General features: G+C 57.2%; 1 protein-coding gene across 1 annotated transcript in view; it reads right to left on the minus strand.

The window, feature by feature from the left end:
- Nucleotides 1–272: 272 nt before the first annotated feature.
- Nucleotides 273–24866, minus strand: part of AHNAK2 (AHNAK nucleoprotein 2) — a 28713-nt gene continuing 4119 nt past the window's right edge. The window contains exon 5 of the mRNA XM_075501640.1: nt 273–24866. Coding sequence (XP_075357755.1) covers nt 1239–24866 — 23628 coding nt within the window. The 3' untranslated portion in view covers nt 273–1238.

The raw sequence follows: 24866 nt of genomic DNA on the forward strand, positions 1-24866 counted from the left end.
TAGAATATGGAGAAAGAAAATACAGGATGAGAAAACTACTATAACAAAGCATGTCTGCACAGGCATATCTATAAAACTCGGGATAGTAAGGAGTGAAAAGTCTCCATTACCACCATATTTAGAAACTGTGCTGTCATTAAGCAGCCACTTCAGCAGACAGTGGGGTATACTCAAACCTTTTGCAAATTTAAGCTGGGATTTTCAGAATCAGAAAATGCTACCAGCACTATCAATAACTCACGCTACTCAAGCTATTATTCATACGGTGAGTTTATTGTGAATTAAGAATACAGACAGTGTTTTAATGATACATGTGAAGGCTGTCACATATGCACTCTGGTTTTCATTGTGTACTTGAGAAAAGCATTAATAAAAACAAAGAAGCAAATAATTATATACATCTCATTTCCCAGAAAATCTTTGAAGCAATTCCACCAGTGCAGCAGATCATTCTCTGCATTTAACTATCCAGTAAATATATACATTAAAATTTATTTATCCACATTTTAATAATTATTCTTTGTCAGCATGTTTTATTTTGGTATCTTAAAAATGTGAATTAGTTATATGGTTTTTGGTCTTGAATTTATTCTGTTGGGTTTTTAAAAATTCTTTTAAGGCTAAATATGACCCACCACAATAATCAAAAAATGAGAAGAGAGGAAGAGGTAAAGCATTAGTCTCTCTACACTAGTATTTTGGTTTTATTTTGCATTTTAAAATGTTTGTGGAATATACATATTACCTTAGCTGAAATAAAGAAAAATATTTTAATAAGAAAGCAAAAGTAGGTCAGAAAGGTCCAAAATCGAAACAGGAAAGTATAGTTATCATAGTACTAGTTTATACTCCATTCTGGAAATAATCTATAACCTAAACATAATCAGTGTGTTTTTGAGAAGCTTATTTAACAAATCTTTTTGCTATCATCGAGCCTTTCAATGGTTTGCTTTCATGGTTCAGGTGTCTTTTCAGACTTTGCTAAAACTATGGGCTCCTCTGCACCTGCAGGAATTGTTGCCTTTGGGGCAGATTTGAAGAAATCAGTATTTTTATTGGTGCACAGTATAGCACATCCATGTACTTGAAATTTACATGTGGTAAATTCTGTTCAACTGTTTTCATGAATATCAGCTTTGGGTTTTGTTTAATTTTCAGTTACTAGAAAATTAAGAAAACATTCTTTTCTGTGCATGTAGATTATTTTATTTTCATTGAGGGTTGAGAATAGACAATCTTCATTTGGTTGTATCTCCAGGAATATTAGATTGACTATCTTTTTCTTCCTCCAACAAGATTAGTTCAGTTCTTGCTGAAGATGTCACGATAGTTCGAGAAACTGGAACATCAGAAGAGGCCTCATCAATTTCAACTTTTTCACCCTCTGTTGTTTCTTTAGGTGATAAGCTTTCTTGTGCATCAAAAAATACATCAGGTTTATCTGATGGGCTATCTTCATCTGAGAGTCTTCCCTCTTTATGACCCATCTCTTCTTTGTCAACAGTCTTAGCCTTTTTGGAAGGAGATGTGAAACCAAGCTTGGGAAATCTAAACCATCCGGTTTTTTCAGTTTGCTTAGAAGAATCATTATCTGATGTGTCAGCAGGTTTCACATCGTCTGGAACTGATTTTTTTACTTCTGTTTTTGAATCTGTGCTTGTTTCATCACCAGAAGATGAAAAGCCAATACTTGGAAGCCAAAATTTGAATCTTCCAGGAGATCTTTTACTATCAGTCTTTTCTTTTTCATTGGTTATATCTTTTTCTTCATCTTCTAGTGCTTCAGCTACGTCCTCATCTTTAGAGAGAGGACCTGCAGTTATTCCCTCTGGTGACTTATCAGGAAGACTCTCTTGAAGTTTACTGAAAGGCTTTACTTCAACAGCAAATGTTTTTAACTTTGGCAAACTTACTTCTCCACTAGATTCTTCAGTCTCACTGTGTGGTTTGCCAGATAGTTTAAGCTCAGCACTGCCAGTCCTCTGTGGTGTTACTGCGAAGCTTTCATCAGCACATTTAGGTTTGCTCACTGATACACCTTCTGTTGAAGATGGCTGCTGGACTAACACTTCTAAGTTGCTATGTGATTCGGGCAACTTCACCTTGAGCAATGAGAATCCCAAAGCAGCAGTTTTGACTTCTGATGAGAGAATCTCCGATTCTTTCAGTATTTCAGTAGTGTAAATCTCACACCTTTCAATAGCAACATGTTCAGGTTCTACTTTCTCACTCACTTCTTGGCCCTCTACATACGACCAATGAATGTCTTGCCCTGCATTTGAAAGGGAGGACTCTATGGTAGCAGTCATCTGTGCTGTTTTAACGTCAGGTTCAGTCAGTGTTAGAATTTTGCTTTTTGCTTTTTGAATCCCACCCTCTAGAGCCTCTGGTGTTTCTTCAGGGATAGCAGAGCTTGCTTGCAGTTGCACTACTTCAATGTCAGTACTAGATCCCTTTGGATCTGTTACCACTTTTGACACTGAAACATCAGCTTCAGTTGTGAGAGCTTTGAAAGTGAATCTTGGTATTTTTAGTTTGGGAATGTTTATATTTACTTCTCGGCCATCTTGTGATTTGTCCACTGTTTCCACTGTTATTCTCGCAGACCTTTCCATATGATCTAGAGCTGGACTTTTCAGGCCAACAGATCCTTCTGATTTTTGAAACTGCATTTCTGCTGTGCCTATTTCAGTTTTAGATACTGAATCAGCTTCTGACTTTGGCAAATTGATATCATCTTCAAAATCCTTCCCTTCTGAATGCAACACTCCAAACTTTGGAATCTTAAACTTGTATGTTTTAATTTTACCTGTTTCTGCTCTATCTTCTACTTGCACTTCCACCCCTGCAGACATGTCCTTTTCAACACTTTTCACTTGAAATTTCATTTCAGGATCTACTCTAGCAATTTTAACATCCATCTTCACTCCTGGAACTTCTACCTTTAGATCTTCCAGCTTAGCTGTAACGTAAGCACCATCTTCTGATCCCTTTGTTGTAGACCATTCACACGTAGGCCTTTTTAGTTGGCTTCCTTCACTGTCTTTTCCTGTAATTTTCATCTCACCCTTTATCTTTCCTTTTTCAATTACTGCCTTTTGATTTTGAACATCTAGCTCTTCCTTTGGAAGACTAACATCTATTTTCTGCTGTGTGGCATCCAGAGTAATTTCAGCTGATGATGGTTTACATCCTACTCCTGAAGTCTCAAACTTAGTGGAACTTTCCACCTTTGGGACTTCTATATCCTGTGATTTGACTTCATGCTCTTGAAGAGTCAGAGTACACGTAGGAAACCTATTTGTTAAACTGTTGTCTTCGTCAATTTCTGAAGCACTTAGGTATGATTTAGACAATTCTGCTGAAGATACTGTGAATTCTGAAGTATGCATTTTTTGTCCTTCAGCACTGCGCTTAACTATGTCTGCGTAAGTTTCAGTTTTTGGAATATTGACTCTACTATCTGTTCGTTCTGTGGATAATGAACTATCTCCTTCCATCTTTGACAAGCTAACATCAGAACTCTTCACAGAATCTCCTAATTTTGGAATCCTTTCTTTTCCAATAGTAATTTCAGCGACTGCGTGGGGTAATGAGAAGGTATTTTCAGGAATACTTGTTTCAGTTTGTACTTTGGCAGAGGCAATGCCTGCCTGAGCTTTTTCCATACTTCTTTCAATATCAGCATCACCTTTTTTTTCCTTTAAGGATGTCCTGCCAAATGCAGGTATTCTGAATTTTGGCATTTTAAACCATCCCTGATGTTCTTCAGTCTGAACTTCTTCAGCTTTTATTTCATGTTCTTCTTTTAATTTTATTTCTTTCTCCTCAAGGCTCTCAATAGCTCCCTCCGTCATTGGTTTAGACAATGATTGGGGCCTTATGTCTACCTTTGGAGCTTCAATGCCAGCTGTCAGATCTTGGGGTGTTTTTATCTTACAAACACCTACTCCAGGATCTGACATATCAGATGTAAGTTCTGATGCTGGAACTCCCACAGCAATGTCAGCAATTTCGTTTGTCATTTTTAGCTGGGGTAGCTCAGCTTCTATTTTTGGAGAGCTGATGTCTGTCTCGGGGCCTTTCCCTTTTGTTAGGGAGATTCCAAACTTTGGCTTCTGGAATTTGGGCATTTTACTCTTCCCTTCAGGACCTTCCAATTTCATCTTCCTTCCATCTACAACTGATGATCTTTCTGTTACTATTTCAGGGCTCCTCACCTCCACTGAAGCTTCTCCTTTGGGGAAAGTAATACCTGTTTTTTGAATGGTATCTTCATCGGTAGAACTCGATTTTAGGATAATTTGTTGAAAATTCCCCTCTGAGGGAGGCAGAGCAGCATCAGTCTTTGCTGAGCTGACTCCCATTTCAGTTTGGAAGGCTCCAGTTTCTATTTGGGAAAACTCCAGAGTGGGGATCTTAACATCAGCCAGTTTTATGCTTATTTGTGCCCCTTCTTCTGTCATTTTGGAATGGCTTCTTTCTAGATCAGGTATCTGTATTGACTCATCACCCTCTCTTTCTGTTTTAGGAATAGTAGCATCAGCTTCAACTTTTGGTGAATGACTCTGAGATTTGGGAACCTTGATCTTGGAGAGTGAAATTTTAGGCATGACAAATTGAGGCTTTTTAATTGGACTTTTTTGTTCAAGTTTTCCTGCAGATATTTCCAGATCAAGGGCTGGCCCAGTACCTTGATCATCAGTTGCAGTTCCTCTCACTTCTGTGTCTATTCTGCTTGATATTACAGCAACTTTATGATCTTCCAAATTTGCTCCAGAATCCGGTTTAACACTTGCTTCCTTCTTTGGTGACCAACTGAAGGATGGAAGTTTGAATTTTGGCATTTTGAAATGTCCTTCTTTCTCTTCTCCATCTCCATCTTGCTTTGTTTCCCCTTTGATTTTTAGTGCTGCATCTGAATCCTGAATATCACTGTCTTTTTTTGGAATACAAATGTCAGCTGATGGGAGGTGAACATCAGCCTCTGATGCCTTGTTGTCAGCTTTGGTCATTTTGACTTTAGGGCTGTAAGTTTCTGTTCCTGTGCCACATTCCACCTCCAAATTTGGTGCTTCAACAGCAATGTCAGCTATTTCTACCATTGCTTGTAGTTGGGGAACCTTGACTTCCGATTTGGATTGGCTGACCTCCTTTTCTGACCCTTTCCCTTTAGAATGTGTAATTCCAAACTTTGGCATTTGGAATTTAGATCCTTCAGGACCTTCGATTTTTATTTCTACATCACCCACAGCAATTTCACTTGATGTTCTTTCAACACTTGTGTCAGGACTCTTCACCTCAAGGGAGCTTTCAGTTATCATTTTAGTATCTGAGGTGGAGAGGCTGGCATTAGCAGCAGCTGATTTCAATGTTACATCATCTTCTTCACATGTAGGAAGCATGACTTCACCTGTAGGCATGTTAATATCCATCTCTATTTTGGGAGCTTTGACTTCTGGTTTGGAAAATTCCAAAGTCGGGACTGTAACATTTCGCATTTTTATGCCCATTCCTGCCCCTTCTTCACTACTCCCTTTCTCAGATTTCTGTACTGAAACACCTTCTTTTTCTTGTTTGGGACCACAAACATCAGTTTCCAGTATGGGCAGAGAGGCCTGGACTTTTTGACCCTTAATTTTAGGGAATGAGATCTTTGGCATGATAAATTGGGACTTCTTCTTTCTGGCCTTTTCAACATCTTTTTCTGTTGATGTATCAAATTCCACATGAAGGTATTGATTTTCAGGGGTAGGAGATGTTAATTCAGATTCTGTGTCTCCAGATAAAGTAGACAAAGTGGGTTCTTCCAGATGTCCCTCAGCTTCAGAAGGAACAATAGCTTCTTTCTTCGGTGACCAACTAAATGAAGGCAGTTTGAATTTTGATGTTTTAAATTTGTTTTCTTTCTCCTCAGTGCCTTTCTCTCCTGAAACTACTTCCTGTTCTGCCTTGCACTCTAAATCTGGGCCATGGATGTCTACTTCTAATTTTGGCATGGTAACTTCCATTGATGGGAGACTGACATCCAACATCGGTGCATCCAGAACAACTTCAGGTGAAGGCTTGTACATCTTTACACCTACTTCGGCACCAGACATCTGAGCTGGTTTTTCAATATCAGTATCAGCCATATCAGATGTTATCCTTCCTTGGGAAATTTCAGATTCCACTTTGGAACCAATGTCACTTTCTGATATTTTTCCCTTAGACCAAGAAATTCCAAATTTTGGTTTTCGGAATTTAGGAATTTTAACTGTAAACTCTGTGTCAGCCACAGATATTTCACAGGCTGGTATTTTCCCTCCTTGCTTCAGACTTCCTTTCTCCAAAGAACCATCTTCATTTAAAATTTCAAAATCTGTTACTGAAAGATTCTCGTCAGAAACAGATGATAATTTTGATTCAGATTCTGCTAGATTCATTTGATATTTAGTAAGAGTAATATCGCCTTTTGGTAATGGGGAATCCTGTTCAATTCTGGAAGAACCAATATCAACTTTGGAGAAACCCAAGCTAGGAATCCTGAATTTAGTATTTTTAGAGCCACTATCTCCCTTATTGTCAGGAAGAAGTTTGGATCCGACACTATCTGTAAGAACAGAAGGAGTTTCCTCTGTTACAGAAAAACAAAGGGCTTCTGACACAGAAACGTCAAATCCAGACGTACTGTGTGCCTCAGGTTTAGAACTTTTAGAAAGGGAAACCTTAGGCATTGTAAATAGAGAACCTTTAGATTTACCCATTTCAGACTCTTTTCCAGAGAAGGAATCTATGGCGATGTCAACAGCGTGCGCTTGGATCTCGGCCGTGGGCAGGGCCACGTCGACTTTGGCGGTTCCTGAGGGCACCGTCACTTGGGGCTCCTTGAGGCTGACGTCCACATCAGCGGCCACGGTGCCCTTGGCCTCCCTGCTGCCGGACCAGCCAAAGGAAGGCATGCTGAACTTGGGCATCTTGAACTTGCCGTCCTTGGTCTTCGTGGCCTCCTTCTCTGGGGCTTTTGCTTCCCCTTCAAGGGCGAGGGCCGCCTCGGGCGCCTGCAGGTCAACGGTGGCCGTTGGGAGGGTGACGTCGACGGACGGGAGGCTGATGTCCACCTTGGGAGCTTTGATGTCAGCTTTGGGCATTTTGAGGGAGGGCTTCTCCACCTTCCAGCCGGCCCCTTCGGTTTTGGCACCGGGGACGTCGGCTTTGAGGCCCAGCGCGGGGCCCTCCCCTGTGACCGTCACGGTGGCGGAGGGGAGGTCGACCTCTGCGGTGGGCAGGCTGACCTCGTCTTCCAGCCCTTCCGCCTTGGGAGGCGACACTCCAAATTTGGGCTTGTCAAACTTGGGCATCTTAAACTTCCCTTTCAGGCCCGCGGCTTCCAGCTCGGCTGCATCAAGCGAGCCTTCGGCAGAGGGCACTTTGAGGTCTATGTCGGGCGCCTGGAGCTCAAGGGAGCCTTCGACAGAGGGCAGCTTGATGTCGGGGGCCGCGATGCTGATGGCGCCGGCGCCGGCCTTGATGTCTGCCTCTGGGAGGCTGGCGTCGACTTTGGGCAGGCTGACGTCTGCGTCCAGTTTGGGAGCCTTGACGGTCGGCTTGGAGAAGACCACGCTGGGCACCTTGACTTTTGGCATGTGTATTTTCATGCCGCCACCCTCAACTTTGCCGGCAGCCACCTCCAGGCCGCCTTCTGCCTCGGGGGCCTGCAGGGCAAGTTCGCCCTCCTGGACTTCAGCTTGGGCTTTGGGCAGCGAGACCTCGGCCTTTGGCAGGCTGACCTGCACGTGGGGAGCTTTGACTTTGGGCAGCTTGACGCTGGGCATCTTGAATCGACCCTTCTCGCCGTCTCCTCCGGTGGCCGTGTCGACGGTCAGCTCCACGCCAGGCGCTTGGATCTCAGCCGCTGGCAGGGCCACGTCGACTTCGGCGGTTCCTGAGGGCACCGTCACTTGGGGCTCCTTGAGGCTGACATCCACTTCAGCGGCCATGGTGCCCTTGGCCTCCCTGCTGCCGGACCAGCCAAAGGAAGGCATGCCGAACTTGGGCATCTTGAACTTGCCGTCCTTGGTCTTCGCGGCCTCCTTCTCTGGGGCTTTTGCTTCCCCTTCAAGGGTGAGGGCCGCCTCGGGCGCCTGCAGGTCAACGGTGGCCGTTGGGAGGGTGACGTCGACGGATGGGAGGCTGATGTCCACCTTGGGAGCTTTGATGTCAGCTTTGGGCATTTTGAGGGAGGGCTTCTCCACCTTCCAGCCGGCCCCTTCGGTTTTGGCACCGGGGACGTCGGCTTTGAGGCCCAGCGCGGGGCCCTCCCCTGTGAGCGTCACGGTGGCGGAGGGGAGGTCGACCTCTGCGGTGGGCAGGCTGACCTCGCCTTCCAGCCCTTCCGCCTTGGGAGGCGACACTCCAAATTTGGGCTTGTTGAACTTGGGCATCTTAAACTTCCCTTTCAGGCCCGCGGCTTCCAGCTCGGCTGCATCAAGCGAGCCTTCGGCAGAGGGCACTTTGAGGTCTATGTCGGGCGCCTGGAGCTCAAGGGAGCCTTCGACGGAGGGCAGCTTGATGTCGGGGGCCGCGATGCTGATGGCGCCGGCGCCGGCCTTGATGTCTGCCTCTGGGAGGCTGGCGTCGACTTTGGGCAGGCTGACGTCTGCGTCCAGTTTGGGAGCCTTGACGGTCGGCTTGGAGAAGACCACGCTGGGCACCTTGACTTTTGGCATGTGTATTTTCATGCCGCCACCCTCAACTTTGCCGGCAGCCACCTCCAGGCCGCCTTCTGCCTCGGGGGCCTGCAGGGCAAGTTCGCCCTCCTGGACTTCAGCTTGGGCTTTGGGCAGCGAGACCTCGGCCTTTGGCAGGCTGACCTGCACGTGGGGAGCTTTGACTTTGGGCAGCTTGACGCTGGGCATCTTGATGTCGGGCATCTTGAATCGACCCTTCTCGCCGTCTCCTCCGGCGGCCGTGTCGACGGTCAGCTCCACGCCAGGCGCTTGGATCTCGGCCGTGGGCAGGGCCACGTCGACTTCGGCGGTTCCTGAGGGCACCGTCACTTGGGGCTCCTTGAGGCTGACGTCCACATCAGCGGCCACGGTGCCCTTGGCCTCCCTGCTGCCGGACCAGCCAAAGGAAGGCATGCCGAACTTGGGCATCTTGAACTTGCCGTCCTTGGTCTTCGCGGCCTCCTTCTCTGGGGCTTTTGCTTCCCCTTCAAGGGCGAGGGCCGCCTCGGGCGCCTGCAGGTCAACGGTGGCCGTTGGGAGGGCGACGTCGACGGACGGGAGGCTGATGTCCACCTTGGGAGCTTTGATGTCAGCTTTGGGCATTTTGAGGGAGGGCTTCTCCACCTTCCAGCCGGCCCCTTCGGTTTTGGCACCGGGGACGTCGGCTTTGAGGCCCAGCGCAGGGCCCTCCCCTGTGACCGTCACGGTGGCGGAGGGGAGGTCGACCTCTGCGGTGGGCAGGCTGACCTCGCCTTCCAGCCCTTCCGCCTTGGGAGGCGACACTCCAAATTTGGGCTTGTCAAACTTGGCCATCTTAAACTTCCCTTTCAGGCCCGCGGCTTCCAGCTCGGCTGCATCAAGCGAGCCTTCGGCAGAGGGCACTTTGAGGTCTATGTCGGGCGCCTGGAGCTCAAGGGAGCCTTCGACGGAGGGCAGCTTGATGTCGGGGGCCGCGATGCTGATGGCGCCGGCGCCGGCCTTGATGTCTGCCTCTGGGAGGCTGGCGTCGACTTTGGGCAGGCTGACGTCTGCGTCCAGTTTGGGAGCCTTGACGGTCGGCTTGGAGAAGACCACGCTGGGCACCTTGACTTTTGGCATGTGTATTTTCATGCCGCCACCCTCAACTTTGCTGGCAGCCACCTCCAGGCCGCCTTCTGCCTCGGGGGCCTGCAGGGCAAGTTCGCCCTCCTGGACTTCAGCTTGGGCTTTGGGCAGCGAGACCTCGGCCTTTGGCAGGCTGACCTGCACGTGGGGAGCTTTGACTTTGGGCAGCTTGACGCTGGGCATCTTGAATCGACCCTTCTCGCCGTCTCCTCCGGTGGCCGTGTCGACGGTCAGCTCCACGCCAGGCGCTTGGATCTCAGCCGCTGGCAGGGCCACGTCGACTTCGGCGGTTCCTGAGGGCACCGTCACTTGGGGCTCCTTGAGGCTGACATCCACTTCAGCGGCCATGGTGCCCTTGGCCTCCCTGCTGCCGGACCAGCCAAAGGAAGGCATGCCGAACTTGGGCATCTTGAACTTGCCGTCCTTGGTCTTCGCGGCCTCCTTCTCTGGGGCTTTTGCTTCCCCTTCAAGGGTGAGGGCCGCCTCGGGCGCCTGCAGGTCAACGGTGGCCGTTGGGAGGGTGACGTCGACGGATGGGAGGCTGATGTCCACCTTGGGAGCTTTGATGTCAGCTTTGGGCATTTTGAGGGAGGGCTTCTCCACCTTCCAGCCGGCCCCTTCGGTTTTGGCACCGGGGACGTCGGCTTTGAGGCCCAGCGCGGGGCCCTCCCCTGTGAGCGTCACGGTGGCGGAGGGGAGGTCGACCTCTGCGGTGGGCAGGCTGACCTCGCCTTCCAGCCCTTCCGCCTTGGGAGGCGACACTCCAAATTTGGGCTTGTCGAACTTGGGCATCTTAAACTTCCCTTTCAGGCCCGCGGCTTCCAGCTCGGCTGCATCAAGCGAGCCTTCGGCAGAGGGCACTTTGAGGTCTATGTCGGGCGCCTGGAGCTCAAGGGAGCCTTCGACGGAGGGCAGCTTGATGTCGGGGGCCGCGATGCTGATGGCGCCGGCGCCGGCCTTGATGTCTGCCTCTGGGAGGCTGGCGTCGACTTTGGGCAGGCTGACGTCTGCGTCCAGTTTGGGAGCCTTGACGGTCGGCTTGGAGAAGACCACGCTGGGCACCTTGACTTTTGGCATGTGTATTTTCATGCCGCCACCCTCAACTTTGCCGGCAGCCACCTCCAGGCCGCCTTCTGCCTCGGGGGCCTGCAGGGCAAGTTCGCCCTCCTGGACTTCAGCTTGGGCTTTGGGCAGCGAGACCTCGGCCTTTGGCAGGCTGACCTGCACGTGGGGAGCTTTGACTTTGGGCAGCTTGACGCTGGGCATCTTGAATCGACCCTTCTCGCCGTCTCCTCCGGTGGCCGTGTCGACGGTCAGCTCCACGCCAGGCGCTTGGATCTCAGCCGCTGGCAGGGCCACGTCGACTTCGGCGGTTCCTGAGGGCACCGTCACTTGGGGCTCCTTGAGGCTGACATCCACTTCAGCGGCCATGGTGCCCTTGGCCTCCCTGCTGCCGGACCAGCCAAAGGAAGGCATGCCGAACTTGGGCATCTTGAACTTGCCGTCCTTGGTCTTCGCGGCCTCCTTCTCTGGGGCTTTTGCTTCCCCTTCAAGGGTGAGGGCCGCCTCGGGCGCCTGCAGGTCAACGGTGGCCGTTGGGAGGGTGACGTCGACGGATGGGAGGCTGATGTCCACCTTGGGAGCTTTGATGTCAGCTTTGGGCATTTTGAGGGAGGGCTTCTCCACCTTCCAGCCGGCCCCTTCGGTTTTGGCACCGGGGACGTCGGCTTTGAGGCCCAGCGCGGGGCCCTCCCCTGTGAGCGTCACGGTGGCGGAGGGGAGGTCGACCTCTGCGGTGGGCAGGCTGACCTCGCCTTCCAGCCCTTCCGCCTTGGGAGGCGACACTCCAAATTTGGGCTTGCCGAACTTGGGCATCTTAAACTTCCCTTTCAGGCCCGCGGCTTCCAGCTCGGCTGCATCAAGCGAGCCTTCGGCAGAGGGCACTTTGAGGTCTATGTCGGGCGCCTGGAGCTCAAGGGAGCCTTCGACGGAGGGCAGCTTGATGTCGGGGGCCGCGATGCTGATGGCGCCGGCGCCGGCCTTGATGTCTGCCTCTGGGAGGCTGGCGTCGACTTTGGGCAGGCTGACGTCTGCGTCCAGTTTGGGAGCCTTGATGGTCGGCTTGGAGAAGACCACGCTGGGCACCTTGACTTTTGGCATGTGTATTTTCATGCCGCCACCCTCAACTTTGCCGGCAGCCACCTCCAGGCCGCCTTCTGCCTCGGGGGCCTGCAGGGCAAGTTCGCCCTCCTGGACTTCAGCTTGGGCTTTGGGCAGCGAGACCTCGGCCTTTGGCAGGCTGACCTGCACGTGGGGAGCTTTGACTTTGGGCAGCTTGACGCTGGGCATCTTGATGTCGGGCATCTTGAATCGACCCTTCTCGCCGTCTCCTCCGGCGGCCGTGTCGACGGTCAGCTCCACGCCAGGCGCTTGGATCTCGGCCGCGGGCAGGGCCACGTCGACTTCGGCGGTTCCTGAGGGCACCGTCACTTGGGGCTCCTTGAGGCTGACGTCCACATCAGCGGCCACGGTGCCCTTGGCCTCCCTGCTGCCGGACCAGCCAAAGGAAGGCATGCCGAACTTGGGCATCTTGAACTTGCCGTCCTTGGTCTTCGCGGCCTCCTTCTCTGGGGCTTTTGCTTCCCCTTCAAGGGCGAGGGCCGCCTCGGGCGCCTGCAGGTCAACGGTGGCCGTTGGGAGGGCGACGTCGACGGACGGGAGGCTGATGTCCACCTTGGGAGCTTTGATGTCAGCTTTGGGCATTTTGAGGGAGGGCTTCTCCACCTTCCAGCCGGCCCCTTCGGTTTTGGCACCGGGGACGTCGGCTTTGAGGCCCAGCGCGGGGCCCTCCCCTGTGAGCGTCACAGTGGCGGAGGGGAGGTCGACCTCTGCGGTGGGCAGGCTGACCTCGCCTTCCAGCCCTTCCGCCTTGGGAGGCGACACTCCAAATTTGGGCTTGTCGAACTTGGGCATCTTAAACTTCCCTTTCAGGCCCGCGGCTTCCAGCTCGGCTGCATCAAGCGAGCCTTCGGCAGAGGGCACTTTGAGGTCTATGTCGGGCGCCTGGAGCTCAAGGGAGCCTTCGACAGAGGGCAGCTTGATGTCGGGGGCCGCGATGCTGATGGCGCCGGCGCCGGCCTTGATGTCTGCCTCTGGGAGGCTGGCGTCGACTTTGGGCAGGCTGACGTCTGCGTCCAGTTTGGGAGCCTTGACGGTTGGCTTGGAGAAGACCACGCTGGGCACCTTGACTTTTGGCATGTGTATTTTCATGCCGCCACCCTCAACTTTGCCGGCAGCCACCTCCAGGCCGCCTTCTGCCTCGGGGGCCTGCAGGGCAAGTTCGCCCTCCTGGACTTCAGCTTGGGCTTTGGGCAGCGAGACCTCGGCCTTTGGCAGACTGACCTGCACGTGGGGAGCTTTGACTTTGGGCAGCTTGACGCTGGGCATCTTGAATCGACCCTTCTCGCCGTCTCCTCCGGTGGCCGTGTCGACGGTCAGCTCCACGCCAGGCGCTTGGATCTCAGCCGCTGGCAGGGCCACGTCGACTTCGGCGGTTCCTGAGGGCACCGTCACTTGGGGCTCCTTGAGGCTGACATCCACTTCAGCGGCCATGGTGCCCTTGGCCTCCCTGCTGCCGGACCAGCCAAAGGAAGGCATGCCGAACTTGGGCATCTTGAACTTGCCGTCCTTGGTCTTCGCGGCCTCCTTCTCTGGGGCTTTTGCTTCCCCTTCAAGGGTGAGGGCCGCCTCGGGCGCCTGCAGGTCAACGGTGGCCGTTGGGAGGGTGACGTCGACGGATGGGAGGCTGATGTCCACCTTGGGAGCTTTGATGTCAGCTTTGGGCATTTTGAGGGAGGGCTTCTCCACCTTCCAGCCGGCCCCTTCGGTTTTGGCACCGGGGACGTCGGCTTTGAGGCCCAGCGCGGGGCCCTCCCCTGTGAGCGTCACGGTGGCGGAGGGGAGGTCGACCTCTGCGGTGGGCAGGCTGACCTCGCCTTCCAGCCCTTCCGCCTTGGGAGGCGACACTCCAAATTTGGGCTTGTCGAACTTGGGCATCTTAAACTTCCCTTTCAGGCCCGCGGCTTCCAGCTCGGCTGCATCAAGCGAGCCTTCGGCAGAGGGCACTTTGAGGTCTATGTCGGGCGCCTGGAGCTCAAGGGAGCCTTCGACGGAGGGCAGCTTGATGTCGGGGGCCGCGATGCTGATGGCGCCGGCGCCGGCCTTGATGTCTGCCTCTGGGAGGCTGGCGTCGACTTTGGGCAGGCTGACGTCTGCGTCCAGTTTGGGAGCCTTGACGGTCGGCTTGGAGAAGACCACGCTGGGCACCTTGACTTTTGGCATGTGTATTTTCATGCCGCCACCCTCAACTTTGCCGGCAGCCACCTCCAGGCCGCCTTCTGCCTCGGGGGCCTGCAGGGCAAGTTCGCCCTCCTGGACTTCAGCTTGGGCTTTGGGCAGCGAGACCTTGGCCTTTGGCAGGCTGACCTGCACGTGGGGAGCTTTGACTTTGGGCAGCTTGACGCTGGGCATCTTGAATCGACCCTTCTCGCCGTCTCCTCCGGCGGCCGTGTCGACGGTCAGCTCCACGCCAGGCGCTTGGATCTCAGCCGCTGGCAGGGCCACGTCGACTTCGGCGGTTCCTGAGGGCACCGTCACTTGGGGCTCCTTGAGGCTGACATCCACTTCAGCGGCCATGGTGCCCTTGGCCTCCCTGCTGCCGGACCAGCCAAAGGAAGGCATGCCGAACTTGGGCATCTTGAACTTGCCGTCCTTGGTCTTCGCGGCCTCCTTCTCTGGGGCTTTTGCTTCCCCTTCAAGGGTGAGGGCCGCCTCGGGCGCCTGCAGGTCAACGGTGGCCGTTGGGAGGGCGACGTCGATGGATGGGAGGCTGATGTCCACCTTGGGAGCTTTGATGTCAGCTTTGGGCATTTTGAGGGAGGGCTTCTCCACCTTCCAGCCGGCCCCTTCGGTTTTGGCACCGGGGACGTCGGCTTTGAGGCCCAGCGCGGGGCCCTCCCCTGTGAGCGTCACGGTGGCGGAGGGGAGGTCGACCTCTGCGGTGGGCAGGCTGACCTCGCCTTCCAGCCCTTCCGCCTTGGGAGGCGACACTCCAAATTTGGGCTTGCCGAACTTGGGCATCTTAAACTTCCCTTTCAGGCCCGCGGCTTCCAGCTCGGCTGCATCAAGCGAGCCTTCGGCAGAGGGCACTTTGAGGTCTATGTCGGGCGCCTGGAGCTCAAGGGAGCCTTCGACGGAGGGCAGCTTGATGTCGGGGGCCGCGATGCTGATGGCGCCGGCGCCGGCCTTGATGTCTGCCTCTGGGAGGCTGGCGTCGACTTTGGGCAGGCTGACGTCTGCGTCCAGTTTGGGAGCCTTGACGGTTGGCTTGGAGAAGACCACGCTGGGCACCTTGACTTTTGGCATGTGTATTTTCATGCCGCCACCCTCAACTTTGCCGGCAGCCACCTCCAGGCCGCCTTCTGCCTCGGGGGCCTGCAGGGCAAGTTCGCCCTCCTGGACTTCAGCTTGGGCTTTGGGCAGCGAGACCTCGGCCTTTGGCAGGCTGACCTGCACGTGGGGAGCTTTGACTTTGGGCAGCTTGACGCTGGGCATCTTGATGTCGGGCATCTTGAATCGACCCTTCTCGCCGTCTCCTCCGGCGGCCGTGTCGACGGTCAGCTCCACGCCAGGCGCTTGGATCTCGGCCGTGGGCAGGGCCACGTCGACTTCGGCGGTTCCTGAGGGCACCGTCACTTGGGGCTCCTTGAGGCTGACGTCCACATCAGCGGCCACGGTGCCCTTGGCCTCCCTGCTGCCGGACCAGCCAAAGGAAGGCATGCCGAACTTGGGCATCTTGAACTTGCCGTCCTTGGTCTTCGCGGCCTCCTTCTCTGGGGCTTTTGCTTCCCCTTCAAGGGCGAGGGCCGCCTCGGGCGCCTGCAGGTCAACGGTGGCCGTTGGGAGGGCGACGTCGACGGACGGGAGGCTGATGTCCACCTTGGGAGCTTTGATGTCAGCTTTGGGCATTTTGAGGGAGGGCTTCTCCACCTTCCAGCCGGCCCCTTCGGTTTTGGCACCGGGGACGTCGGCTTTGAGGCCCAGCGTGGGGCCCTCCCCTGTGAGCGTCACGGTGGCGGAGGGGAGGTCGACCTCTGCGGTGGGCAGGCTGACCTCGCCTTCCAGCCCTTCCGCCTTGGGAGGCGACACTCCAAATTTGGGCTTGTCGAACTTGGGCATCTTAAACTTCCCTTTCAGGCCCGCGGCTTCCAGCTCGGCTGCATCAAGCGAGCCTTCGGCAGAGGGCACTTTGAGGTCTATGTCGGGCGCCTGGAGCTCAAGGGAGCCTTCGACGGAGGGCAGCTTGATGTCGGGGGCCGCGATGCTGATGGCGCCGGCGCCGGCCTTGATGTCTGCCTCTGGGAGGCTGGCGTCGACTTTGGGCAGGCTGACGTCTGCGTCCAGTTTGGGAGCCTTGACGGTCGGCTTGGAGAAGACCACGCTGGGCACCTTGACTTTTGGCATGTGTATTTTCATGCCACCACCCTCAACTTTGCCGGCAGCCACCTCCAGGCCGCCTTCTGCCTCGGGGGCCTGCAGGGCAAGTTCGCCCTCCTGGACTTCAGCTTGGGCTTTGGGCAGCAAGACCTCGGCCTTTGGCAGGCTGACCTGCACGTGGGGAGCTTTGACTTTGGGCAGCTTGACGCTGGGCATCTTGATGTCGGGCATCTTGAATCGACCCTTCTCGCCGTCTCCTCTGGCGGCCGTGTCGACGGTCAGCTCCACGCCAGGCGCTTGGATCTCGGCCGCGGGCAGGGCCACGTCGACTTCGGCGGTTCCTGAGGGCACCGTCACTTGGGGCTCCTTGAGGCTGACGTCCACATCAGCGGCCACGGTGCCCTTGGCCTCCCTGCTGCCGGACCAGCCAAAGGAAGGCATGCCGAACTTGGGCATCTTGAACTTGCCGTCCTTGGTCTTCGCGGCCTCCTTCTCTGGGGCTTTTGCTTCCCCTTCAAGGGCGAGGGCCGCCTCGGGCGCCTGCAGGTCAACGGTGGCCGTTGGGAGGGCGACGTCGACGGACGGGAGGCTGATGTCCACCTTGGGAGCTTTGATGTCAGCTTTGGGCATTTTGAGGGAGGGCTTCTCCACCTTCCAGCCGGCCCCTTCGGTTTTGGCACCGGGGACGTCGGCTTTGAGGCCCAGCACGGGGCCCTCCCCTGTGAGCGTCACGGTGGCGGAGGGGAGGTCGACCTCTGCGGTGGGCAGGCTGACCTCGCCTTCCAGCCCTTCCGCCTTGGGAGGCGACACTCCAAATTTGGGCTTGTCGAACTTGGGCATCTTAAACTTCCCTTTCAGGCCCGCGGCTTCCAGCTCGGCTGCATCAAGCGAGCCTTCGGCAGAGGGCACTTTGAGGTCTATGTCGGGCGCCTGGAGCTCAAGGGAGCCTTCGACGGAGGGCAGCTTGATGTCGGGGGCCGCGATGCTGATGGCGCCGGCGCCGGCCTTGATGTCTGCCTCTGGGAGGCTGGCGTCGACTTTGGGCAGGCTGACGTCTGCGTCCAGTTTGGGAGCCTTGACGGTCGGCTTGGAGAAGACCACGCTGGGCACCTTGACTTTTGGCATGTGTATTTTCATGCCGCCACCCTCAACTTTGCTGGCAGCCACCTCCAGGCCGCCTTCTGCCTCGGGGGCCTGCAGGGCAAGTTCGCCCTCCTGGACTTCAGCTTGGGCTTTGGGCAGCGAGACCTCGGCCTTTGGCAGGCTGACCTGCACGTGGGGAGCTTTGACTTTGGGCAGCTTGACGCTGGGCATCTTGATGTCGGGCATCTTGAATCGACCCTTCTCGCCGTCTCCTCCGGCGGCCGTGTCGACGGTCAGCTCCACGCCAGGCGCTTGGATCTCGGCCGCGGGCAGGGCCACGTCGACTTCGGCGGTTCCTGAGGGCACCGTCACTTGGGGCTCCTTGAGGCTGACGTCCACATCAGCGGCCACGGTGCCCTTGGCCTCCCTGCTGCCGGACCAGCCAAAGGAAGGCATGCCGAACTTGGGCATCTTGAACTTGCCGTCCTTGGTCTTCGCGGCCTCCTTCTCTGGGGCTTTTGCTTCCCCTTCAAGGGCGAGGGCCGCCTCGGGCTCCTGCAGGTCAACGGTGGCCGTTGGGAGGGCGACGTCGACGGACGGGAGGCTGATGTCCACCTTGGGAGCTTTGATGTCAGCTTTGGGCATTTTGAGGGAGGGCTTCTCCACCTTCCAGCCGGCCCCTTCGGTTTTGGCACCGGGGACGTCGGCTTTGAGGCCCAGCGCGGGGCCCTCCCCTGTGAGCGTCACGGTGGCGGAGGGGAGGTCGACCTCTGCGGTGGGCAGGCTGACCTCGCCTTCCAGCCCTTCCGCCTTGGGAGGCGACACTCCAAATTTGGGCTTGCCGAACTTGGGCATCTTAAACTTCCCTTTCAGGCCCGCGGCTTCCAGCTCGGCTGCATCAAGCGAGCCTTCGGCAGAGGGCACTTTGAGGTCTATGTCGGGCGCCTGGAGCTCAAGGGAGCCTTCGACGGAGGGCAGCTTGATGTCGGGGGCCGCGATGCTGATGGCGCCGGCGCCGGCCTTGATGTCTGCCTCTGGGAGGCTGGCGTCGACTTTGGGCAGGCTGACGTCTGCGTCCAGTTTGGGAGCCTTGACGGTCGGCTTGGAGAAGACCACGCTGGGCACCTTGACTTTTGGCATGTGTATTTTCATGCCACCACCCTCAACTTTGCCGGCAGCCACCTCCAGGCCGCCTTCTGCCTCGGGGGCCTGCAGGGCAAGTTCGCCCTCCTGGACTTCAGCTTGGGCTTTGGGCAGCGAGACCTCGGCCTTTGGCAGGCTGACCTGCACGTGGGGAGCTTTGACTTTGGGCAGCTTGACGCTGGGCATCTTGATGTCGGGCATCTTGAATCGACCCTTCTCGCCGTCTCCTCCGGCGGCCGTGTCGACGGTCAGCTCCACGCCAGGCGCTTGGATCTCGGCCGCGGGCAGGGCCACGTCGACTTCGGCGGTTCCTGAGGGCACCGTCACTTGGGGCTCCTTGAGGCTGACGTCCACATCAGCGGCCACGGTGCCCTTGGCCTCCCTGCTGCCGGACCAGCCAAAGGAAGGCATGCCGAACTTGGGCATCTTGAACTTGCCGTCCTTGGTCTTCGCGGCCTCCTTCTCTGGGGCTTTTGCTTCCCCTTCAAGGGCGAGGGCCGCCTCGGGCGCCTGCAGGTCAACGGTGGCCGTTGGGAGGGCGACGTCGACGGACGGGAGGCTGATGTCCACCTTGGGAGCTTTGATGTCAGCTTTGGGCATTTTGAGGGAGGGCTTCTCCACCTTCCAGCCGGCCCCTTCGGTTTTGGCACCGGGGACGTCGGCTTTGAGGCCCAGCGCGGGGCCCTCCCCTGTGAGCGTCACGGTGGCGGAGGGGAGGTCGACCTCTGCGGTGGGCAGGCTGACCTCGCCTTCCAGCCCTTCCGCCTTGGGAGGCGACACTCCAAATTTGGGCTTGCCGAACTTGGGCATCTTAAACTTCCCTTTCAGGCCCGCGGCTTCCAGCTCGGCTGCATCAAGCGAGCCTTCGGCAGAGGGCACTTTGAGGTCTATGTCGGGCGCCTGGAGCTCAAGGGAGCCTTCGACGGAGGGCAGCTTGATGTCGGGGGCCGCGATGCTGATGGCGCCGGCGCCGGCCTTGATGTCTGCCTCTGGGAGGCTGGCGTCGACTTTGGGCAGGCTGACGTCTGCGTCCAGTTTGGGAGCCTTGACGGTCGGCTTGGAGAAGACCACGCTGGGCACCTTGACTTTTGGCATGTGTATTTTCATGCCGCCACCCTCAACTTTGCCGGCAGCCACCTCCAGGCCGCCTTCTGCCTCGGGGGCCTGCAGGGCAAGTTCGCCCTCCTGGACTTCAGCTTGGGCTTTGGGCAGCGAGACCTCGGCCTTTGGCAGGCTGACCTGCACGTGGGGAGCTTTGACTTTGGGCAGCTTGACGCTGGGCATCTTGATGTCGGGCATCTTGAATCGACCCTTCTCGCCGTCTCCTCCGGCGGCCGTGTCGACGGTCAGCTCCACGCCAGGTGCTTGGATCTCGGCCGCGGGCAGGGCCACGTCGACTTCGGCGGTTCCTGAGGGCACCGTCACTTGGGGCTCCTTGAGGCTGACGTCCACATCAGCGGCCACGGTGCCCTTGGCCTCCCTGCTGCCGGACCAGCCAAAGGAAGGCATGCCGAACTTGGGCATCTTGAACTTGCCGTCCTTGGTCTTCGCGGCCTCCTTCTCTGGGGCTTTTGCTTCCCCTTCAAGGGCGAGGGCCGCCTCGGGCGCCTGCAGGTCAACGGTGGCCGTTGGGAGGGCGACGTCGACGGACGGGAGGCTGATGTCCACCTTGGGAGCTTTGATGTCAGCTTTGGGCATTTTGAGGGAGGGCTTCTCCACCTTCCAGCCGGCCCCTTCGGTTTTGGCACCGGGGACGTCGGCTTTGAGGCCCAGCGCGGGGCCCTCCCCTGTGAGCGTCACGGTGGCGGAGGGGAGGTCGACCTCTGCGGTGGGCAGGCTGACCTCGCCTTCCAGCCCTTCCGCCTTGGGAGGCGACACTCCAAATTTGGGCTTGTCGAACTTGGGCATCTTAAACTTCCCTTTCAGGCCCGCGGCTTCCAGCTCGGCTGCATCAAGCGAGCCTTCGGCAGAGGGCACTTTGAGGTCTATGTCGGGCGCCTGGAGCTCAAGGGAGCCTTCGACGGAGGGCAGCTTGATGTCGGGGGCCGCGATGCTGATGGCGCCGGCGCCGGCCTTGATGTCTGCCTCTGGGAGGCTGGCGTCGACTTTGGGCAGGCTGACGTCTGCGTCCAGTTTGGGAGCCTTGACGGTCGGCTTGGAGAAGACCACGCTGGGCACCTTGACTTTTGGCATGTGTATTTTCATGCCGCCACCCTCAACTTTGCCGGCAGCCACCTCCAGGCCGCCTTCTGCCTCGGGGGCCTGCAGGGCAAGTTCGCCCTCCTGGACTTCAGCTTGGGCTTTGGGCAGCGAGACCTCGGCCTTTGGCAGGCTGACCTGCACGTGGGGAGCTTTGACTTTGGGCAGCTTGACGCTGGGCATCTTGATGTCGGGCATCTTGAATCGACCCTTCTCGCCGTCTCCTCCGGCGGCCGTGTCGACGGTCAGCTCCACGCCAGGCGCTTGGATCTCGGCCGCGGGCAGGGCCACGTCGACTTCGGCGGTTCCTGAGGGCACCGTCACTTGGGGCTCCTTGAGGCTGACGTCCACATCAGCGGCCACGGTGCCCTTGGCCTCCCTGCTGCCGGACCAGCCAAAGGAAGGCATGCCGAACTTGGGCATCTTGAACTTGCCGTCCTTGGTCTTCGCGGCCTCCTTCTCTGGGGCTTTTGCTTCCCCTTCAAGGGCGAGGGCCGCCTCGGGCGCCTGCAGGTCAACGGTGGCCGTTGGGAGGGCGACGTCGACGGACGGGAGGCTGATGTCCACCTTGGGAGCTTTGATGTCAGCTTTGGGCATTTTGAGGGAGGGCTTCTCCACCTTCCAGCCGGCCCCTTCGGTTTTGGCACCGGGGACGTCGGCTTTGAGGCCCAGCGCGGGGCCCTCCCCTGTGACCGTCACGGTGGCGGAGGGGAGGTCGACCTCTGCGGTGGGCAGGCTGACCTCGCCTTCCAGCCCTTCCGCCTTGGGAGGCGACACTCCAAATTTGGGCTTGTCGAACTTGGGCATCTTAAACTTCCCTTTCAGGCCCGCGGCTTCCAGCTCGGCTGCATCAAGTGAGCCTTCGGCAGAGGGCACTTTGAGGTCTATGTCGGGCGCCTGGAGCTCAAGGGAGCCTTCGACGGAGGGCAGCTTGATGTCGGGGGCCGCGATGCTGATGGCGCCGGCGCCGGCCTTGATGTCTGCCTCTGGGAGGCTGGCGTCGACTTTGGGCAGGCTGACGTCTGCGTCCAGTTTGGGAGCCTTGACGGTCGGCTTGGAGAAGACCACGCTGGGCACCTTGACTTTTGGCATGTGTATTTTCATGCCGCCACCCTCAACTTTGCCGGCAGCCACCTCCAGGCCGCCTTCTGCCTCGGGGGCCTGCAGGGCAAGTTCGCCCTCCTGGACTTCAGCTTGGGCTTTGGGCAGCGAGACCTCGGCCTTTGGCAGGCTGACCTGCACGTGGGGAGCTTTGACTTTGGGCAGCTTGACGCTGGGCATCTTGATGTCGGGCATCTTGAATCGACCCTTCTCGCCGTCTCCTCCGGCGGCCGTGTCGACGGTCAGCTCCACGCCAGGCGCTTGGATCTCGGCCGCGGGCAGGGCCACGTCGACTTCGGCGGTTCCTGAGGGCACCGTCACTTGGGGCTCCTTGAGGCTGACGTCCACATCAGCGGCCACGGTGCCCTTGGCCTCCCTGCTGCCGGACCAGCCAAAGGAAGGCATGCCGAACTTGGGCATCTTGAACTTGCCGTCCTTGGTCTTCGCGGCCTCCTTCTCTGGGGCTTTTGCTTCCCCTTCAAGGGCGAGGGCCGCCTCGGGCGCCTGCAGGTCAACGGTGGCCGTTGGGAGGGCGACGTCGACGGATGGGAGGCTGATGTCCACCTTGGGAGCTTTGATGTCAGCTTTGGGCATTTTGAGGGAGGGCTTCTCCACCTTCCAGCCGGCCCCTTCGGTTTTGGCACCGGGGACGTCGGCTTTGAGGCCCAGCACGGGGCCCTCCCCTATGAGCGTCACGGTGGCGGAGGGGAGGTCGACCTCTGCGGTGGGCAGGCTGACCTCGCCTTCCAGCCCTTCCGCCTTGGGAGGCGACACTCCAAATTTGGGCTTGTCGAACTTGGGCATCTTAAACTTCCCTTTCAGGCCCGCGGCTTCCAGCTCGGCTGCATCAAGTGAGCCTTCGGCAGAGGGCACTTTGAGGTCTATGTCGGGCGCCTGGAGCTCAAGGGAGCCTTCGACGGAGGGCAGCTTGATGTCGGGGGCCGCGATGCTGATGGCGCCGGCGCCGGCCTTGATGTCTGCCTCTGGGAGGCTGGCGTCGACTTTGGGCAGGCTGACGTCTGCGTCCAGTTTGGGAGCCTTGACGGTCGGCTTGGAGAAGACCACGCTGGGCACCTTGACTTTTGGCATGTGTATTTTCATGCCACCACCCTCAACTTTGCCGGCAGCCACCTCCAGGCCGCCTTCTGCCTCGGGGGCCTGCAGGGCAAGTTCGCCCTCCTGGACTTCAGCTTGGGCTTTGGGCAGCGAGACCTCGGCCTTTGGCAGGCTGACCTGCACGTGGGGAGCTTTGACTTTGGGCAGCTTGACGCTGGGCATCTTGATGTCGGGCATCTTGAATCGACCCTTCTCGCCGTCTCCTCCAGCGGCCGTGTCGACGGTCAGCTCCACGCCAGGCGCTTGGATCTCGGCCGCGGGCAGGGCCACATCGACTTCGGCGGTTCCTGAGGGCACCGTCACTTGGGGCTCCTTGAGGCTGACGTCCACATCAGCGGCCACGGTGCCCTTGGCCTCCCTGCTGCCGGACCAGCCAAAGGAAGGCATGCCGAACTTGGGCATCTTGAACTTGCCGTCCTTGGTCTTCGCGGCCTCCTTCTCTGGGGCTTTTGCTTCCCCTTCAAGGGCGAGGGCCGCCTCGGGCGCCTGCAGGTCAACGGTGGCCGTTGGGAGGGCGACGTCGACGGACGGGAGGCTGATGTCCACCTTGGGAGCTTTGATGTCAGCTTTGGGCATTTTGAGGGAGGGCTTCTCCACCTTCCAGCTGGCCCCTTCGGTTTTGGCACCGGGGACGTCGGCTTTGAGGCCCAGCGCGGGGCCCTCCCCTGTGAGCGTCACGGTGGCAGAGGGGAGGTCGACCTCTGCGGTGGGCAGGCTGACCTCGCCTTCCAGCCCTTCCGCCTTGGGAGGCGACACTCCAAATTTGGGCTTGTCGAACTTGGGCATCTTAAACTTCCCTTTCAGGCCCGCGGCTTCCAGCTCGGCTGCATCAAGCGAGCCTTCGGCAGAGGGCACTTTGAGGTCTATGTCGGGCGCCTGGAGCTCAAGGGAGCCTTCGACGGAGGGCAGCTTGATGTCGGGGGCCGCGATGCTGATGGCGCCGGCGCCGGCCTTGATGTCTGCCTCTGGGAGGCTGGCGTCGACTTTGGGCAGGCTGACGTCTGCGTCCAGTTTGGGAGCCTTGACGGTCGGCTTGGAGAAGACCACGCTGGGCACCTTGACTTTTGGCATGTGTATTTTCATGCTGCCACCCTCAACTTTGCCAGCAGCCACCTCCAGGCCGCCTTCTGCCTCGGGGGCCTGCAGGGCAAGTTCGCCCTCCTGGACTTCAGCTTGGGCTTTGGGCAGCAAGACCTCGGCCTTTGGCAGGCTGACCTGCACGTGGGGAGCTTTGACTTTGGGCATCTTGATGTCGGGCATCTTGAATCGACCCTTCTCGCCGTCTCCTCTGGCGGCCGTGTCGACGGTCAGCTCCACGCCAGGCGCTTGGATCTCGGCCGCGGGCAGGGCCACGTCGACTTCGGCGGTTCCTGAGGGCACCGTCACTTGGGGCTCCTTGAGGCTGACGTCCACATCAGCGGCCACGGTGCCCTTGGCCTCCCTGCTGCCGGACCAGCCAAAGGAAGGCATGCCGAACTTGGGCATCTTGAACTTGCCGTCCTTGGTCTTCGCGGCCTCCTTCTCTGGGGCTTTTGCTTCCCCTTCAAGGGCGAGGGCCGCCTCGGGCGCCTGCAGGTCAACGGTGGCCGTTGGGAGGGTGACGTCGACGGACGGGAGGCTGATGTCCACCTTGGGAGCTTTGATGTCAGCTTTGGGCATTTTGAGGGAGGGCTTCTCCACCTTCCAGCTGGCCCCTTCAGTTTTGGCCCCGGGGACGTCGGCTTTGAGGCCCAGCACGGGGCCCTCCCCTGCTGCCGTCACAATTTGAGAGATTTCTTCTCCTTTCTTTGATGTTATACTGGATTCCTCCTTTTGTATTTCTATATGAGGCTTGGTAATGACTATTTCCCCTTCTTTTTGTTCCAAATGAGTCTCCACTGAGGGTGTTTTTATATTTAGAGTTTTCATAGTTGGCAT

This window comes from Mycteria americana, chromosome 5 (assembly GCF_035582795.1).
Source record: "Mycteria americana isolate JAX WOST 10 ecotype Jacksonville Zoo and Gardens chromosome 5, USCA_MyAme_1.0, whole genome shotgun sequence".
NCBI lineage: Eukaryota > Metazoa > Chordata > Aves > Ciconiiformes > Ciconiidae > Mycteria > Mycteria americana.